General features: G+C 43.0%; 2 protein-coding genes across 5 annotated transcripts in view; one reads left to right on the forward strand and one right to left on the reverse strand.

Moving 5' to 3' along the window:
* The window catches only part of eys (eyes shut), a 75,454-nt gene that overhangs the window by 39,062 nt on the left and 16,560 nt on the right, over positions 1–19,832 (reverse strand). For both annotated transcript variants that reach the window (XM_033381079.1, XM_001356588.4), the window contains exons 2-3: positions 13,876–14,899; positions 9,343–9,491 (exon numbers count right to left, since the gene is read on the reverse strand). In XM_033381079.1, coding sequence (XP_033236970.1) covers positions 9,343–9,491; positions 13,876–14,477 — 751 coding nt within the window. In that variant the 5' untranslated portion in view covers positions 14,478–14,899. The remainder of the gene's footprint in view (positions 1–9,342; positions 9,492–13,875; positions 14,900–19,832) is intronic.
* LOC4817040 (MKRN2 opposite strand protein) overlaps positions 1–19,832 on the forward strand; it is a 75,817-nt gene that overhangs the window by 37,548 nt on the left and 18,437 nt on the right. For 2 of the 3 annotated variants that reach the window (XM_033381081.1, XM_001356590.4), the window contains exon 2: positions 2,031–2,161. The exons of the other annotated variant lie outside the window; for it this stretch is intronic. The gene's annotated coding sequence lies outside the window, so the exon portion shown is untranslated. The remainder of the gene's footprint in view (positions 1–2,030; positions 2,162–19,832) is intronic. 3 annotated transcript variants of the gene reach the window in all.

Consider the following 19,832-nt stretch of genomic DNA (forward strand, 5'->3'; position numbering starts at 1 on the left):
AAAAATATAAAAAACCAAATCTTTAATAGCATTCGATTACACGGCTAATCCCAGGACCCGTAATAAAGCATTTAAAAATATCTCACCCATGGCCATGGCCCCTGCCCCCATGTGGGCGACGGTGCTCTTAAAAGTTCATCAAACTCTGTGGCACTGCCATTATAAAATCAATAATATCATGAATATTTAAAGCTGTTGTTGGAAAACACACACACACACACACACACGGCAAATGAAAGGCAAAACTAATTCCCAAAGGGCCATTGATTAGTTCTCTCTCACGCGGCACTCCAGAGCGAGGATAATTTGTACTATATATAGAATATATGGTATGCCATTTCAATTGGGGGTAAATTGATATAAAAAATGCATGCAAATCGTTGAGTCAGGTGATTGAATCGGGGAATACACGGGTGTTCCAAGTCCATAAATCAGGAGGATCCTTTTAGAAAGTTTTATCAATGCTTCACATTTGATAAACAAAAGCAAAGGGAACGTAAGTTTTGATTAAAGAAGTCATAAATGCCATCAATCAGTGAGTGAATCAACCTGATGCTTGATTGAATGTACGGCTGGCTCCACCATCCCCCCCCCCGATGGACGGGGGTAGGCGTGCAATCAGCTGTGGAGGAGGCGGAGGAACTCCTTTTGAAGAGGTGCAAATTTATGCACACACACGCACACACCGCTCAAAAGCCGCTGATGAAGCAGACACACGAGTCCTACGAGTGCTATGTATAAAAAAAAAGAATGCCCAGGAAAATTACGATAAAATATCAAGTAAGTGCGGAAAAAACAGAGCGAAAATTGCACACAGGAAAAAAACAAACGAGTAAAAGCCAGAGACGTGGCACAAACTGCATTTTGCTGCAATTTGAATGTATTTCCATATTAATACTCTAACCGGTAAGGGTGTCAAAACTTTGGGAGGAAGTTTGTTGGTTTCAGAATTGGGTAAAGATCAAAGATGATCCTTCAAATGTACAGCATCCTTAAGGCTATAAATCCCTCTTCCAAACCCTCGAAAACTAGTCATCACAGGCCCCTCTTTTCTGGCCCTTCTGGCAGTGTGTTCCCTGCTTCGTTCTGTCCAAGAACTTAGAGTCCTGCCTTTATTCTTTTTTTTTTATTGTTGATTTGCTGCATTTGCGTGAATGTGAAATGCGAAATTTCAATGGAGAATAGGCGCAGGAAGGACCTTCCCGCATTGCATTGTTTTCGCGCTGCAGTCTCGCTCTCGCTCTCCCAACGGCTGCTGCCATGATTGCATAAAGGCCAGGGATCCAAGGATCCAAGGAGCCAAAGGACAAAGGCATGCCCAGTGCTTTGTTATTGGATTGCTCGGTGGGTGGGGGGCGGTGGGACGGGGGGGAGTGTTGTGTATGTAGAGCAAGGAGAGCAAGGTTAAGCTGTTGGGGATTGCAGCTTACACCGAGACGATTGCGAATGTGCCTCGTGGAGCCTGTACAATTGTAAATGTCTTCACTGCAATGTGGATCTTGAATGCCATAACCGAAGGCAGATTCTCGGGGCTTAACTCGCGGATTAGCGTGAATTTCTGTACGATTAGTCAGCTGTAGTATTCGCAGGTAAACAGCTGTTGTGAGGGGAGTAAATGGGACTATAGGTTACGCATGGCATCTTTAAGGGCAGGATGCTTTTCTATGGGAAGTTGTTGAATGGAGGGACAAAAGAGTCCCTAGACGAATCGTACATCTGTTTATCTTCCCAGAGAACCTAAAAGAAGGCACATCTACGAGTCTTTCTTCTGTTAATCCATCTAAATGGTTCCTGAAAGTACAGTCTACATGTAGAATCCTTTAAAAATCTTCAGTTTTCCTACAGAGAAGGTCGTAAAAGAGTCCATAGTTTTTAAGGAAATTGTCCATTTGTTTTTTGGTAATTTTTAGTGACACTCCTTTCCCTTTTTGAATAAATATCAGAACCCGCCAGACCTTCTCTCACACCTTTATCCCCTTAACTGACTTTTTCACACTTTAATTCCTATAATAATTTCCCTTCCATTTCAGCTGCTTAATCAGCCTGATTAACTAGGCCAAAAGCACACCAAAGCCGGCAAAGAGATAAACCCAAAAACCAAATCAAAGGTTTCACCTTAATCCTTAAAGAGGAAATCATAGGAAAGGAACACAAAGAATTGGTAAGTGGAACAGTGCAGAATCATGATCCACATTTCTCTGTATATCCTGCAGCCCCACTGCAGCCACTTCAAAAGGCACAAAACGTTGAACCCTCGAACGCCACAAAACCCCCCCCAATAAAAAAAGAAAGGGAAAGGCCTCCCAAAAATATGCGCAATGCAATGCAGAGAAGGAGGCCCAGAAAGGGGGTGGCTCATAAAATTAATTAGAATACTGCTGTCTCCCTCCCTCTCTCTCTCTCCAGCATTACCTCGCGGTCGCTTTCATTTGCATTTGGAACATTTTTTTGTTAATGCCCCGAAACGGGGGATTGGACCGGAAGCAGAGGTGCAGAGAGAGAGAGAGAGAGGGAGGATTTTGCCAAGGTGAAAGCTTTCCAAAACTCAATGAGCGGTTAAATAATGCCCCGAGGCGTCTGTCCATCCTCTCGCCCCCCCCTCCCCCCCCCTGCCATTGCCCACTTTTCCTCTTTGGAACTCTTTGCATCCGTTACTTTCGCTTTGTTTTCTTTTTGGAAAAAACCCCTGCCCTCTCACCCACAACTCCTTGCCCGCCATTGATGCAGTGCATTTCATTTCAAAATTTGTGCTGAATTTGTGTTCTTTTCAACTAAACTCTTTGTACCCTCGACGAGGGTATTGCCATTTTTTGTAGGCGTTTAAAATGTGCCGAAAGAAATATAAATTTTTATGAGCATTATTATGCGATTTTTGCATTGTGGCCAGACACTCGTACATATATTTATCTAACCACCAAAAGAGCCCTTTTATATTTTACTTTCAGGGAACAAATGAAATTTATCGTCAGAATCTATAAAAAAAAAATATTTTCTATAAACTAAATTAATAGAAAAATTAGGTCAATTATATTTTAATTTTTTTTATGCTGTCCTTAAAGGACATGTGATGTACCAAACGAAAGGTACTTCTATTATAAAGATATTTTAATTTAATTTTAAAATTAAATAATCGAAAATTTATTTAAGTATACAAAAATTATACAAAATAAAATGTATAAAAAATGTATTTTAAACAAACTATGGATTTCAGAGTACCACACACCTTACAAAATATTATAGCTGCATTTTTTCAGACACTCACATTTTTCCCTCTTTTTTATACCCGATACTCAAAATGAGTATTGGGGTATATTAGATTTGTGGTAAAAGTGGATGTGTGTAACGTCCAGAAGGAATCGTTTCCGACCCCATAAAGTATATATATTCTTGATCAGCATCAATAGCCGAGTCGATTGAGCCATGTCTGTCTGTCCGTCTGTCCGTCTGTCCGTCCGTCCGTCTGTCCGTCTGTCCGTCCCCTTCAGCGCCTAATGCTCAAAGACTATAAGAGCTAGAGCAACGATGTTTTGGATCCAGACTTCTGTGATATGTCACTGCTCCAAAAATATTTCAAAACTTTGCCCCGCCCACTTCCGCCCCCACAAAGGGCGAAAATCTGTGGCATCCACAATTTCGACGATACGAGAAAACTAAAAACGCAGAATCGTAGAAGATGACTATATCTTCTAGAGTGCAAAATCTGAACCAGATCGTATAATTATTACAGCCAGAATCACGAAAACAATTTCACTCTTTCTCGCTCTGTCTCACTCTAACACACAGGTTTCATGGTCGGTTTTGCCAATTGTAAAATGTGAGTTCAAGGATCTCAGAACCTATAAAAGCCAGAGCAACCAAATTTGGTATCCACACTCCTGTGATATCGGACCTTGACCGTTTCATGTCCAAATTTCGCCACACCCCCTTCCGCCCCCGCAAAGGACGAAAATCTGAGGCAACCACAAATCTCAGAGACTATTAAGGCTAGAGTAACCAAATTTGGTACACACACTCCTTTAAGATGTCACTATAAAACGTATATCTCAGAATTTCGCCCCACCCCCATCCGCCCCCACAAAGGACGAAAATCTGTTGCATCCACAATATGGCAGATTTGAGAAAACTAAAAACGCAGAATCATAGATAATGACCATATCTATGAGATTGCTGAATCTGGATCAGATCAGATCATTTTTATAGCCAAAAGGAACAAATCAATTTGCAGTGGCTACGCAGCGCCCGACGTCACGCTCAGACTGATTTTCTGTCTCTCTCGCACGCACTCTTTGTCGTGTCGTTTAATATTAGCGGCGTCTGCCGGAGGAGAGCCATACTGACTTAGTATCGGGTATAACCGTAGAGTTGCGGTGTCCGCAGCAACTCACAACGTTCCACCTCGTTTTAAATTGTAATAATGCAAAAAAAAATATATACAAAATAAAAAAAGTTATAAAATAATTTATTCAAGAAAAAGTGGGTTGCCAGGATACCCCCTAAAAAATAATATAGCTACATTTTTTTCCAGACAGTTATTTTTGTCGATTTTTTTGTTCAATTTTCAAAGTAGTTCCATCAAACTTTACTCCCTTTTAGAGGTATAGAATTCTATGTAACTCCATGAAATATCTTTGACATGGGACTAAAATATGGTAGGGCCTATTAGCAAGATAGCGAGCTATATAGCTGGTCTAGGATTGATCGAAAAACAAGGCTTTGGGACCAAAATTTACAATGGTGCTGATTTATATGATTTCTTATAGTTTAAAAAAAGTTTTCTGTTCATATACTTTACTAGATGATTCGTTTAGAGGAGCACTGATTGATTTTTTCGTAAATCTCTGATCAACTTGTTCCTTAAATTCCACAAAAATCTCATCGATCCATGGATCTCTAAGAGTATCTAAGGTTTCAGCCGCCACCAAAATCTGTACTTCCTTTCTGGTTTTATGGTATTTTATTTTTCCGTGAACTTTTTGCATAGTTTATGGCTTCATTTCCGACGATTCCGCGTGCCTTTGGCAAAAAATCTATTTATTATATACATATAGTATATATGTATATATGTGTGTGTTTTGTACGAGTATATATTTTTATTATACCCGATACTCAAAATGAGTATTGGGGTATATTAGATTTGTGGTGAAAGTGGATGTGTGTAACGTCCAGAAGGAATCGTTTCCGACCCCATAAAGTATATATATTCTTGATCAGCATCAATAGCCGAGTCGATTGAGCCATGTCTGTCTGTCCGTCTGTCCGTCTGTCCGTCTGTCCGTCCGTCCGTCTGTCCGTCTGTCCGTCTGTCCGTCTGTCCGTCTGTCCGTCCCCTTCAGCGCCTAATGCTCAAAGACTATAAGAGCTAGAGCAACGATGTTTTGGATCCAGACTTCTGTGATATGTCACTGCTCCAAAAATATTTCAAAACTTTGCCCCGCCCACTTCCGCCCCCACAAAGGGCGAAAATCTGTGGCATCCACAATTTCAACGATACGAGAAAACTAAAAACGCAGAATCGTAGAAGATGCCTATATCTTCTAGAGTGCAAAATCTGAACCAGATCGTATAATTATTACAGCCAGAATCACGAAAACAATTTCACTCTTTCTCGCTCTGTCTCACTCTAACACACAGGTTTCATGGTCGGTTTTGCCAATTGCAAAATATGAGTTCAAGGATCTCAGAACCTATAAAAGCCAGAGCAACCAAATTTGGTATCCACACTCCTGTGATATCGGACCTTGACCGTTTCCTGTCCAAATTTCGCCACACCCCCTTCCGCCCCCGCAAAGGACGAAAATCTGAGGCAACCACAAATCTCAGAGACTATTAAGGCTAGAGTAACCAAATTTGGTACACACACTCCTTTAAGATGTCACTATAAAACGTATATCTCAGAATTTCACCCCACCCCCTTTCGCCCCCACAAAGGACGAAAATCTGTTGCATCCACAATATTGCAGATTTGAGAAAACTAAAAACGCAGAGTTATAGATAATGACCATATCTATCAGATTGCTGAATCTGGATCAGATCAGATCATTTTTATAGCCAAAAGGAACAAATCAATTTGCAGTGGCTACGCAGCGCCCGACGTCACGCTCAGACTGATTTTCTGTCTCTCTCGCACGCACTCTTTGTCGTGTCGTTTAATATTAGCGGCGTCTGCCGGAGGAGAGCCATACTGACTTAGTATCGGGTATAACCGTAGAGTTGCGGTGTCCGCAGCAACTCACAACGTTCCACCTCGTTTTTTTGTGCGGCCATTCTGGCCGAAAGCATATTTCTTTTTCCTCTCTTTTTGTGGCTCAGAATTTGTTATGCAATTTTTTTGGGTTTATTTACATTTGAGTTTGTCTTTTTTTCCGTGCTTTTTGCGGAGAGCAATTTGCAAGGGAATCGCTTAGTTTCGTCTGTGAGAATCGGTGGAGCAGGGAGCGGGGGGCACGGGGCACGGGGCAGGCAGGGGCTCGACTCCGCAGAGAGATTGCAGTGCATAATTTTATTATTTGTTTTTGTGTTGATTTCATTTGCAGTGCTTATGCTTTTGTGGGCCTTTGTTTTCGGCTCTCTATTCCCCCAGTATTTATGCTAAATTAATGCAATTGTTTCTGATTCTCTGGAATGTGTTTTTTGGCCCAAAAGAGAAAACTTTGCTAAACGTTCGCATGAGCGATGTGATATGTGATATTTAATAGCAACAGTTATGCCACTATTATTGCTCATAATGGTGATAATTGATGGGGGAAACAATCCGTTAAACGGGTCGTATGAGTAATCTGAAACATCTCTCTCGTTTATTACTCTGTTTTGGCCGCAATAATCCCACAAAATGATGGCCTTTTGGGTGCAATCTTAGTTTTCATTTGATTAAATAAATCTTTTAAATAAATAATTTTATTTAATTAAAATTCATATTTTCCCAAAGAAAATATACATCGTGTGGCTTTCAATTGAAAAACTCTTCTTAATTAAAAACTGAATTTTCAATAGCTTTGGCATTCGTTTCACCTTTAACCAATCGACCGGAAAACTCATGTATATCATGTTCAGGGCTTGTATTTAATTTATTCCCCAGGACTCTTTGGGTCCAAACGAGCCACTGAATGACTTGGCTCCAGCCCCCTTCCGGTTCCGCCCACCTGGGGCCACCCCTTTTAGCCTGATTGTTCAGCTGGAACTCTCATCAGGAAAGTTCTTGAACAAATTTGCTGCAATTTGTATTTCGGTTTTAGTTGGCGCTGATGCGACCACAGATACAGATACAGATACATATCACACCTATACGCTGGCTGTAAATTTCACTAAATTTTATAAAGTCAACTTTTTGGCCAACGCACACACACACTCCGAGCCAAAGAGTAGAGCAGAAAGGAAGCCAAGAGAGAGACACGAACGGACACTAAGTGCTCCTCGCACGTAGCATAAGTAAATGTGTTTATGTGCAGGCGGGGAGGGCTGGAGGGGCCAGCCAAAAGGATGAACATTAGATACATTCATGGTTAGACTTCCGTACTTGGCCAGCACACACGCTCGGGGTGGAGCGGTGGCAGTGGCAGTGGCGGTGGCAGCGGTGGCAAGTGGCAAGTTAAGCACCCAACATTGACTGCCACAATAGACCACATTAAAGTTGGTTTGCCAGCCATGGGATCTCCATTGCCATCGTTTTGACGCCTTCGGAGATCTACTCACCCTCTCTCTCTCTCTCTCTCTCTGCGAGTGGATTGTTTTCCTCTCTCCCTTTTGGCCACTTTTCGGATACCCTCTAACGGATATTGATATTTTTGGGAAATGGCTTTTCGGGGATAAATATTTGATTGACATTTCTGACAGGCCAAATGGAAGTCCGAAGTGGTATATGGGAAATGCTTAAGCAAGAAATACTAGAGAATTCTCAAATGCAGCCGAGTAAATGGAATCTCCTTAGACGATTATCTAGACTTTGTAGAGGCTTTAGTTCTCACAAAGAAATTTACAAATAATCCTTACTTATTTATCCTTTATAAATAGGAGTTTGAAAACGTTTTTTTTGAATGGTTTTTTATATATTAAAGGGAAAATATGAGTAAATATTTCGAATATTAATTATCATGTATAATTAAAGGGAATTAAATATTTCAAATATTAATTAAAATATATAATTAAGGGGAGAACATATGTTTTCTAATTGCTTGTACCTATCCCAGATTAAATATTTAAAATATTAAAATAATATACAAATAATTCTTAAAAAATATATCAGATGAAATCTTGAGAGGTTATTTGGAATATTACGTATAAATTTGGAAGAAAGAGGGGATGCTGGTACCTATGTATGTTCAGATCTTTGCAGCTACTCCCATCTCTCTATGAGATACACAATTTTTGGATCATATTTCCGCGTACAAGCGAAGCGAGTGAGCCAGGGGTTGGCTCACGGGCGAAGGAGTGCTCTGGGGGCTTGCCCCTTAGTATTTTATATAAAAAGTTACCATATAAAGAAGATTATTGGGTGCCATCCCTTTCAGATTTCCCAAAAGAACTGCCATTGAAATGTCATTAGCAAAATGCTGATTCCTAGCTGATTCTGATTCTTATAAAATGATCCTTCCAACACCCAAAAGATGGTAAATTTCTTCTTCCACTTTTTGTATATTTTCCTCCTCCTCCTCTCCACGTTTAAACGCCCTTTCGATGGCCATATCTACCTCTTACGTTAGGGTATTAAAAGCATCTCCACTTCAATGAGTACACCATTTTCTTTCCGTTTGCTTTCCTTACTCTTGGATATTACTCTTCTCTGTCCCCCCCTCCCGCTCTCTGGCTCTGTTCTCTGCTCCTCCAGACAGACACATGTGCGAGCAGAAGCCGGCGAAATAAGTAAAAACGAGCATTGTATGTTATATTTTTACTTTACACTATATATACGAGTATCTCTCTCCTTTTTTTCCGTACTCCAGCGCGTAAATTTTACAAATACGTTTGCAGGCAGGACGCAGGACGCAGGACGTCCCTGGCTGGAATTTCTCTCTATTTGCCGGAGTACGCGTATCCCTATCCATCCGTCTGGCTGGGAGACGGAGAGACGACCGGCTCCTGGGTTTGTTTTTTGTGTTGGCTTAATAAAAATACATTTTGCACGTGAAAGTGGAACTGCAGAAGGGGGTGGGGGAGGGGCAGCACATCCCACTTCAACCTGCGCCGTGCCGTAACCCGTGCTATCCCACAGCTTGGGCTCCCGTTGAGCCGTGCAGCGTTTTAGTTGGGGCTCCCAAAAATAAACCGCAAGAGCGCCCACACCCCACACAGTATATAGTAGTGGTAGTAGTAGTGGTAGAGGTAGTAGAAGTTGGCATATACACTTACCAGAAAATCCTTCCGGACACGTACAATTGTAGTAGGCCACACCGTCCACACAGGTCCCGCCGTTCTGGCAGGGCCCCGACCAGCATTCGTCCCAATTCGTTTGGCACTGGATCCCTGTGTAGCCATCAATGCAGTAGCACGAGTACGAGCTGTGTTGTTGTTATCGGAACACGTTAGTTTTTTCCACATTTTTTTCCCATTTTTTCCATTTTTTTTGCCCATGTTTTTGTGTTGTTTCGTAGGTGGAACGGTGTGTCAATGATGCATCAAACGTTGGAGGAAAAAACACACACAGCCGCACATAAAAGACATGGAAAAATATATAGAAAGGGAGAAAGAGAGTGAGCGAGTGAGCGAGAGGTAAAGAAAAAACTTGCTTTAGATAAAAATAGTTTCAGCAAATGGCACAATATGGGAGTACACAGAACGGAACAGAACCTACGATATACATATAAGTACTCGTGTCCGTATGTACGCTTAACGGCACCCAACACGCCCAGACAATAACGGCAGTTTGCAGTAATTGAAGCGAAGGCACTGCCAGATGACCAGGCCAGAGATGGTAGCGTGAGGGAAGTCGGTAGGGGGTCAGGATTGGTGGGGAGTACCAGGGCAAGAGACTCAAGGAACCCGGGTTACAGATAGGTTTTTCAAGGAGAGTAGGATCGGAGGAAATTATCGAGATTCCATATAATGCATTTATGCAGGTTAAGGCTTAAGATGGACGCTTGAAAGAGATGCACATATGAACAGATTAAAACCTCTTAAGGAAAAGTATCTCTTTGAATTGAAATTATTCTTTCTAAATCCTTTATGAATCTTTACTCTCTAGGAATCCCAAGGATTGCTGCATCTCTTAAGATTTTACAGGCCTTTAAACAGAAAAGTAATGAACCCACGTGATCGCCACTGTCTATCCCATAGATAAATGAGATCACAGCACTCTAGAGGTCTAGGATCTTACTATAATGCCATGTAGAGCTGCACAAAAGTACTCGAAATTTGCTAAAGATATACAATGATGAAACTATGCTAAATCATTGCCAAATCCAGCTATTCCCCATCACCAATTAACCTATAATATAGTTTGAAAGGAAAGCCCATTCCATGATCAACTATCGCCTAACTCACGCTGCCATCTCAAACGAATAAGCATTGAACAAATTTCGGGAAGAAGCACAATCGAAACTAAGAGCCATTGTTGAATGTCCTTCATGAAGGAAATGTTTTATATGGATATTCTTTGTTTTCTTTTTTCTATAAATATTGAACCCCTACTCCCACCCAATGCACATCCATATCCCATAGCCTTTTGAGTGCAATAAACTTTGAGAGTCAGCGCCACATTACACTTGAGTAGTGGAAATAAATATTTGCTAGACATTGGGGATTGTGTGTGTGTGGGTTTGGGGTTTTTCCTTCTATTTCATTGCCTAAACCACTGGCAAGCCGAAACGAAATGGAAAACAGGAAAAAAATGTGTCAGGGGAACACAGACCAGAGCGAAACAAGGAGCACAAGGAGCACAATGAGCACGAGGAGCAGCCCCAACAGCAGCTTAATTAAAGAAGTTTTCTTACCTGTGAGCCTCGGTAGAGGTACAGCAGGGAGATCTCCACAGCTGTTGTCCTTTATAATGGATTACATTAGGATGCAGAAGGCAAGCCAGTGCAGGCTGTGGGTGGTTCTGGGGGTGGGTCTGTGGGAGGGTCTGTGGGTCTGTTTTCGGGGCTAAGTATGGAGATAAGCACCCAGACACTTAATCGTACTCGTATGTTGTGCTGCAGAGCCCCCGAGGTACAGCCTGATTACCGCCTACGGCTCGACATTTTCACCCTGGAGGCCATTTGATTTGTTGCCCGGGCAGAAACAATTGGGGAAATGGCCTTCGACCTGTGCTTGGATCACTCCTGGCTTTTCGGCACCACTGGGAATCCTCTGAGGGGTGGGGGCAGGGGATAATGGTTTCTGTGACTGATTTTTAATCTGTAGAAAGCCTCCCTTTTTGGCCAACTTTCGCATTAAAGAAACTTCTTTTAATTAGTCTTTGCAACTTGTTAAAACCGCTGCCAATGGCTCCAGCAATTTGCTAAACAAATCCTGGCCTTCACTCGGCTTTTATTGGGACTTCTGGCAAGAGTTTTCCAGAGGCAGCTCATAAAACAGCTAAAGGCAAGCTTTTCGAGCACATAAACCAAGATAAACCAATAAAATATCAATGTTCTCAGATACGGAATGGCACTCCACCTCCACCTCCTCCTTCAGTTTCTAGTCCCACGGGTCCGTCTGGAAACTTCCAAGTTGGTCGAAAACTATTCAGTTAATCCGTTTAAATCTCATGGCATCATGTTAAATTTAATTGCAGCTATAAATTCCGCTTGCCAGCACATAAACTTTCCCATCCGCTGTCCCCACCCCCCCCCCCCCCCCACGCTTCTTTCGCATTTGACTTGCAGCAACATATCTTAACCGCTTTTCCTTCAGTGGGTGGCGGGATTAGCGGTCGCGAGGAGAGCATAGAGAGAAAAATAAAATGCCAGTTACTTAGTCGTATAAATGGCGTCAAGAAGAGCGATGGCAGTCCAGAGCGAGGAAGGGTCCAACAGATGGAGCACCGTACAGCTACATCTTCGACTCTCCATCTGCCACCGACTTGTTTGTTGCAATTGGCCATGGGTGGGGCGGTGGGCGGTGGCAAGGAGGGGCCAAGGTATGTGGCAGCTAAGCCTCAAAGTGCAGCAATTTGAAATGTTTCCCTGATTTGAATTTGAAGATTTGAGTGCTATTTTGAATAGATTTGCGGGGATTACCTTTGCTGAGGGATTTTCTGCCTGATAGGGGGGAGGGGGGGTCGAAAAAAACTCGAGAAAATTGAACATGCAACGGGGGAGTCCTTCAGTTAAATTTGCACACAAATTGCGGCTTTTTGTGTGGGGGGTTCTCGTACTTTTATAGTTTTGTGAGGCATGGTTTTGTAGGGTAATACCTCTGGGATTTCTTGAGATATTCTTGGACCTTTGAGATACATTTTTGAGAGTGTTTTGAATACTCAAGCTTTAAGGAATAGAATAATTATAGCAGTTATTATTTATGGAATATTTGAGCCTTGGAATATTTGGAAATATTTGTACATATATTCCTCCTATAATAATAATTATTTTCGGCATAAATACTACTGCATTTTAGGGGGATATTAGAATGAAATGTACTCAATATTTTATTATTTCTTTTATATTTAATATTGATTGAATTTTATGAATATTTAATACCCCCCATGCCCCCTCAACACCCCTCGAAATCTCTTCCTCTCTATCCCCGTCTTCATTTCCTTTTTGCCCAACTAAAAAAAGGAGAAAATCCAATAATGAAAACTTGGCCAATCCCTTGGCTTATGTATTTCTTGGCAGTAAATTTACCGCATTAAGAATGCACTTTGGCTCAGGGCAGGCCAGTTAATAATTTCTCCAGTTCCGTGCAATTGAAACCCACTCAACACACTCGGCTGTGCCCCATGCCCCATGCCCCTCCCCCAGCATGCCACACACTCGGAGTGGCCGCAACTTAACCCCATTTAAACGGGCATGCATTAAAAAACTCTAAGGGATGAGGAGCAGGGGGGGGGGGGGGGGGGGGAGGAGTGTGTAGGCGATGGGGAATATCTGCGGGAAATTCATTTCCCTGCAAAGTGGCGGCATCAACATGTTGGGCCGGCCATCGAGGGATGGCCATATGGAAAAAAGGTATGGAATGCCATGGAATGGGAATTTTAAACTGGAAACACTCCTGGTTCCTGGATGCTCAAGTGGCGCAAGTTTATTGCCACTCGAAATGTGTTGGACGGGGTTTATTGGTCCTGCCAGTCCCGGCGATAATAAGCACAAAATGTGCACCAAGGCTCTGCCCCCCTTCCCCCCTGAGAAGTACCAAGAGATGACCACCTGGTCGAGAGGGATGGAAGCGTGACCCAGGCTGATCTATCGCCAAGGAAGGCTAAAAGGTTCCACTCGGAATTATGCTAATGAGAAGCGTATCGATGGCAAGGACACGCAGATTATTCCATTGGGCAGTTGCAACTGCCCAACTTTCTTTGAAATTGTCTCTTTTCATCATCTTATAAAGTTTGTGGTGATGTGGACACAGAAAATGTATCTTATCCTGCCTTGAAGATTGGGTCTTCGATAGTCAGAAGTTTTATGACTCACAAAAAGATGACTCTACCTACTAGAGATTTGATGGGGGACAAAGGCCACGATTGGTTTATGATAAGTATCCATTTTCTGAGAAAACTTTCATTCTATAGTTCTCCACTGCTTCAAAGACTACCGGAAGGCCCTTTGTTGTCTAATAATGAAGAAAAAACAATCTTCTCAAGAGATCTCTTCGATTTCCAAGATTTACTTGGATTACTGGCTATTTTCTAAGGTAGATTTCCTTGTTTTCCCTCCTGCCGGAAGTCACGACTCTTGCCTTAAGATTTCCCATCTCTAACCCTCAGAAGGACGGACTTTCCTTCGAAGTTCAGGGAGAACTCACCTGTTCAGGCCGTCGATGCATACGCCAAACACACAGGGATTGCTGAGGCAGGCAAATCCGGCCTGGCCGCCACCCACCAGGAGGGCCAGGCATAAGCCGAGCAGCAGCAGCAGTCTGGAGTGGAAGCTGCCGCCGCCGCTGCCGCACTTTGCTAATATCCTTAATGTCCAGGCAGAGTTTAATCTTGAAGTTGGTGCTGTTTCCGGGCAGCAGGATACTGCCGTTTGAGATGGAGATGGAGTATTTGGAGTGGGTTTTATCGTTGGTTTTTCTATTGTTGCTGTGGCTGTGGCTGTTGTTGCCGTTGTTGCTGTTGTTGCTGTTGTTGCTGTTGCTGTGGTTCTTGTCGTTGGCATCTTTTGCAGGTGGTTTCGTTGCATATCCGTTGCTGTTGATGGTGGCTTCTGTGTGGTGGCTGTCAGGCCCGTGGTGGTGCAACCGTTGGCTGTCAGCGGTGTGGCATCCTCTCTCGTCTGCTCCCCCTCCTCCCCCACGTCTGGCCGCTGCAGCTGCATCTGAAGGGGACGTCTGCGACCGATTTCGCGTCTCATTTGAGGCGATTCCTCCATTGTCTGTTTATCAATCTGAATCACGTTGATCATACGCCCAGTGGGTCCTGAAAAGTGCTTTTGATTGTTGCTGTTGCTGCTCCTTGAGCTGCCTTCCAGTCGAGTGTCTTTGTCCTTGTCCTTGTTGCTGCTCGTCTATCCGCTTAAGTGCTTTATTAGTTCTCATTGTTTGTCCCGAACAATTGTTTGTGTTCCGTTGGACATCCCCACATCCACATCCACATCGACGTCGACGTCGACGTCCAGTTCCACCTCTCCCTGGTTATCCTAGTGCGGCGCTCCTTGAATGCAATCTGCGTCGCCTTCGCATCCTCAGCATTCTTGTTTATGATTTTTTCCCCCCTTTCCTTTCCTTTCCTTCCTTTTTACTATCTTTTTCCTTGTTATTTTATCTATTCCTTCTCGTTGCTGCTCTTCTGCTGCTTCACATTTTTGCAGCCACTTCAATTTGCAGTCTGGAAGAAAAAGCAAAGAGAAAACTTCATGAATATTCAGGAAATTATTTGCTCAACAATTTGGTTAGATATTGTGCATCCTGATTAAGATTTTAACTGCGGCAATTAAATGTTTTAATGGGTTTGTTGCCACAGGATTTTTCAACCAGAAAGGCCAGCAGACGGCTTTTAAGGGTATTTTTTATGTAACTTTACTTTTCCAACGTTTGGAGGGATTATCTTTGAGACTAGAAAGGAATTCACACAAAAACTGCCTTTTCGATTCAATCGAAAGCGATCGGACTTTAATCAGACTTGGTTAAAATTTTTATAAGCCTAGAAAATGGAAATCTCTAAGGTTTTATTGGTGTATCGAAGGATTTTAATATGGTTTCTATTTGATATAGTCTTTAGATCGAAAGGGAATTATATTAGGGAAAGGGAAGGGACTACTTTAAGGGAAAATACTAGGCGGGCAAGCCTTTGTAAAGTGGCTTTATTCTTGCGCCAGCCGCCGACTCACTTGCTCCGCTTGTTAACGCCGATATGAGTAAAGTAGCGAGAGTAAATTAATATGGAGTTTGTTAAGCTAATGAGCTTTTTCTCTGATTTACACATGTAAGGTTCGATACATACATATGTATGTACATATGTATGTACATTTATTGGTAAGCGAATGTACATATGTTGTTTGTTTGTATGTTGTTTGTATGATCGTCGCAAGAGTATTGCAATGCCCGTGCCCTATGCAGAAAATCTTAGAAGAGAGGCGCAAGCTTATGAAATTTCGGGTCTTCGTTGACGCTCAGCCCAACTGAGAGCAGAGCGCTTTGACGACATGTTGACGCTCACCCCAACTGAGAGCGCTTTGACGTCATGCTGACGCTCAGCACTGCTGAGAGCGCTTTGACGTCATGTTGGGTGAGAGAGAGAGAGACAGAGAGAAGAACGAAGTTTGCCGGCGACAGTGGCTGGCAGAAGCAGAGCGGCAGAGCAGAGCAGCGCGGCAGAGCAGCGCGGCAGAGCAGAGCGGCTCGGGGCTGCTGCTAAGCCGAGCACGAACGCAAGCTTAAGAGATAGAGCGCGAGAGAACAACTCGATGCCAAAGCGTAGAAACGAAACGAAACGAAGAAGACTGCATAGAAAGACGAAAGCACAGCCGCTATCTACCGTGGGCAGTGAAAATAGCAAACAATTAAAGGGATTTACTTGGCGCTGCACCACTCGTAATTTAGTTTGTCAAATGTTTGCCTACAAAAGATAATTTTAGACCTTTCATCAGCATACAGCATACCCCCAAAATCGCTCTCTGCCAAAATGTAGCTACAGTAATCGCTCGAAAAGAGTTATAGTCGTGGTATCACTTGAATAAACAATGCCCTTAAACTCCCGAAAGCTCTGTCCAGTTGAAAATCGTTTTGTCCTGTCCCCCCAGAAATCTGAATATGCACAACTAATCCATAATGCCGCCATGTGGCTGGCTTTCCATTTCATTTCGTTTCGTTTGGTTTCATTCTGTTGGATGGCCCCCAGATGTTCGCCCGTCACACATGTGTCAAAATAAACCCCACAACTTGTACACACATCGCACACACGTCGTACATGTGTTTGGAGTAGGGGGGGTTGGGGGGGTTGGGGTTTTTTGGGCACTTGCCTGTTTAGCTATTAAAACGCTGGACAGAGAGGGATTTGGAGTAGAGAAATCCCAGTCACATGTGCAGTAAGCTGCAGAAAAGTTAACAACAATTTTTGGAACTCTTTTTTTCTATCCCCCTTTCCCCCCCACCCCCCTCTCTTCTTTTTCGTTGGGATTGTGACTAGAGAATAAATATATATGTATATATATATTTTTTATGGTAGCCGCTGAAAATGCAGAGACAGCTCTCGTGACAAGTTCAAAATTGAAACCAGCTACGGACTGTGCACGTCAATTAAGGACGAAGCACCCAGGCACCAGGCACCGGCGGACATGTGCCATGGCAACGGAGAGCAAAAAAAAAAAAAAAACCCGTAGAGCGATGGGGCCAGGATCAGGACTAGCAGCCGGACAACGCCCCATAACTTGACTGCATCATCAACATAAATCCGACTTAACTCCGGGCAATGGTCAGCAGTTGCCGGGAATACGAATGCCGGAGTGGCAGTATTGTTCGAGAACGTCAGTCATAACGTTCTCGGATTATATGTTGGTGGAAGGAAGGCCTTCTCTGTGCCATCTTCAAGTGGAAATTAGTGTCTCGTTCTGCGCAACTGAAAGATGTTGCAACATTGACTGACTCGGGCATTAAACTAAAACACATACAAGTAATCGTATTCGTATTCGTATAACTAGGCCAACACACACAAACAGTAGGGGCAATAGATCCTGATGATGCTGATGAGCCTCTCGTTGTCCCATCAGCAACTGCATTGTCAAGGGGAACAAACAAAGAGCAACAGCAATATCTGATATGGCCCTGGCAGCACAAGGGAGGAGATACCTGTTTGAGGGGCATCATCACATGGCCGACAGGAGACGGCCTCGGAGAACGAATGAATTTAGCCTGTAAACACAGCGACACAGCACGAACGGAAAGGCTAGCTCTCAGAGCTGGCCAAGAGCCAAGTGGAGCAGCCAACAGCCCGGTGGTGGGGGGGGGAGCATCAAGAGGCCATCTCGAATTGCCCGGAGATGCCTGAAAGTTGTTCAAGTTACAGAGAGAGGACATTGTCGAGTGTTTGGTTCTCCTCCCACGATGATGACGATGATGGTGTTGAGTGGCGCCTCGCCACCGCCGGCGGCACCGCCGTTGAGGGACGGCCATTCAACGCTGAACACAAACAAAATGTTGTCCACTTTCGTGCTAGAACCAATTGGGAATTGCAATGCAATGCCAGTGAGAAATTGGCCAAGAACAACGATTGGTGTTGCACATTTCGCTCCATTTTCCTCACTGTCTCGTCTGCTATGCTGGAATGCACCTGCAGCACAAATTTTTCGGTGGACAAAATTTTAACTATCGCATAAAACCGAAACGTTTTCATGTCCCCCCTCCCCCCAGCCCCAAGGAAACCAAACCAAAGCCAAGAGAAGAGAGCCGGGAACATTCCGGATTCTAGATGTTTCTGTTTTTATTGTTCCGGCTGTACCCGGTGTTTCTCTTTGGTTTTTATGGCATTTGCAGAAACTGCAACTTTGTGGACCTCCAATGGGGGGGGGGGGGGGGATAAGGTGGCAAGGAGGAGCCCCGGGGATTTGTCATTAACGTGAGCCATTTGCAGACTCCCTGTCGCCATAATGTTGCAGATTTTCAAACTGAAATGAAAGACGTTGTTGCTGCTGCTGCTGCTGCTGGATGTCCTCCTTCATTACCATTCTCTTGTAGCCGTCAAGGGTTTGATGACATTAATGAATGGGCCCTTGTTAGGCAATGTGTAATCTGGTGGGGTAATTACACGCAGGAGAGACTCGAGAAAGGGCTTTCCTGTAGATACACAGAAAGTTGCCAAGATAAATGGCCAAATAATGATTGTGATGGATGGTTGTGCGAGGAGACATCGAAAAGAGGTGATTTGCAGGGGCTGGTAATCGAAAAATTGAACATCAAAGTAGGCAGGAAGGTAGGAACTTCTTTGGTAATTGATTTCCAGGTATTTATCTGTGCGTTCCATCTATGGAAAGGGAAGTACTTTGCTGTCAAGGGGTTGTAAATGAGTATTATGTTGGGAAGGGTAAATATTTGTGGGAGATTGGGGTATAATGTTACCATTTTGTTAGGGAATAAGCGTAAGATATTCAATAAATGTGATCTGGAACGATAGCTGCTCTTATATACTTTTGCTTAGACTCAATGTTGCTGAGAGCGGAAGCAAGAGCACGCCTGAGTTGAGCATGGCGCTGTCGTTGTTGTTGTTGTCGAAAGAAGGGTTAAGCAGCAAAGAGGAGTGAGAAAGAGAAGATCACTTGAGAAGAGATAGATGCTTCTATATACATAGTCTAGCTTAGATTCAATGTTGCTGAGAGCATAGTTGAGAGCGAGAGTGCGCCGTTGTTGTTGCTGTCGAATGGAGGTTTAAGCAGTAAAGAGGAGTACGAAAGAGCAAATCACTTGAGAAGAGAGGAATACAGCCAGAAAGAGATAGAACGAAACGCTTCAAGGGCTCTTGGTTTTTTCCATGGCTGACGAAATCCAACAACACGATGTTTCACTCAATATTTGCCAGGCTCCTAGCCAAATTCCTACACATTTGATGGATTTTCGTGTTTCCCAAGCACTTTTCTAGAGTATATTTGTTCAACTAAATTTACTACTTCTTCCACTTGTGTTTGTTTTTGTTTATTTGTAATTTTTTAAGCCAGAGAAATTTGCTTGCATAAATTGTAATTAAACTGTCAAGATTTGTGCTTGTCGGTTTGTTGTATTTAAAGCGAATTTATGCAAAGCGACGGCAAGTAAACAAATGCCTCTCGACTCTCGACTGCAGCAAAAAAAAAAAAAGTTCACTCCAAATATGCTGAGACAACAAAAACTGAGGGAGGGGGGGCGAAAGGAATTTGGGAAAAGCTTTTCCTCTCTCTCCTTCGGGCAGTCTCTCCCTTTCAAATTGTTAATTAATTCTGACAAATATTGTGCAAATATTTGGAAAAACTCAAAAGCCAACAGCAGACAAGTGCCAGTGTCTTAGAGCGCTTTTCCGGCTGGCATTTTCGCTTTGTTTTGGTGGAAATTTCAAGGGGATTTCAGGAAGGTACATAGGTATTCGAAAAGTCGGTTGAGAGATTACTTGAATTAGCCTTGTTTAGTAAATGCTTAATGGCCTAAACTAAGTTAAAATCTACTACAATGAAGGAATGCTCTTCTTCGATGGCCGTAAATATTTTGGAAAAATTTTAAAATATTTTTTTTTTTAGTTTTAGTAAATCTCTGGATTTTCCTTCTTTTTTAAAATCGTAAAATTATGCGAAAACTGGAAC

Source organism: Drosophila pseudoobscura, chromosome 4 (genome assembly GCF_009870125.1).
Source record: "Drosophila pseudoobscura strain MV-25-SWS-2005 chromosome 4, UCI_Dpse_MV25, whole genome shotgun sequence".
Taxonomy (NCBI): Eukaryota; Metazoa; Arthropoda; class Insecta; order Diptera; family Drosophilidae; genus Drosophila; species Drosophila pseudoobscura.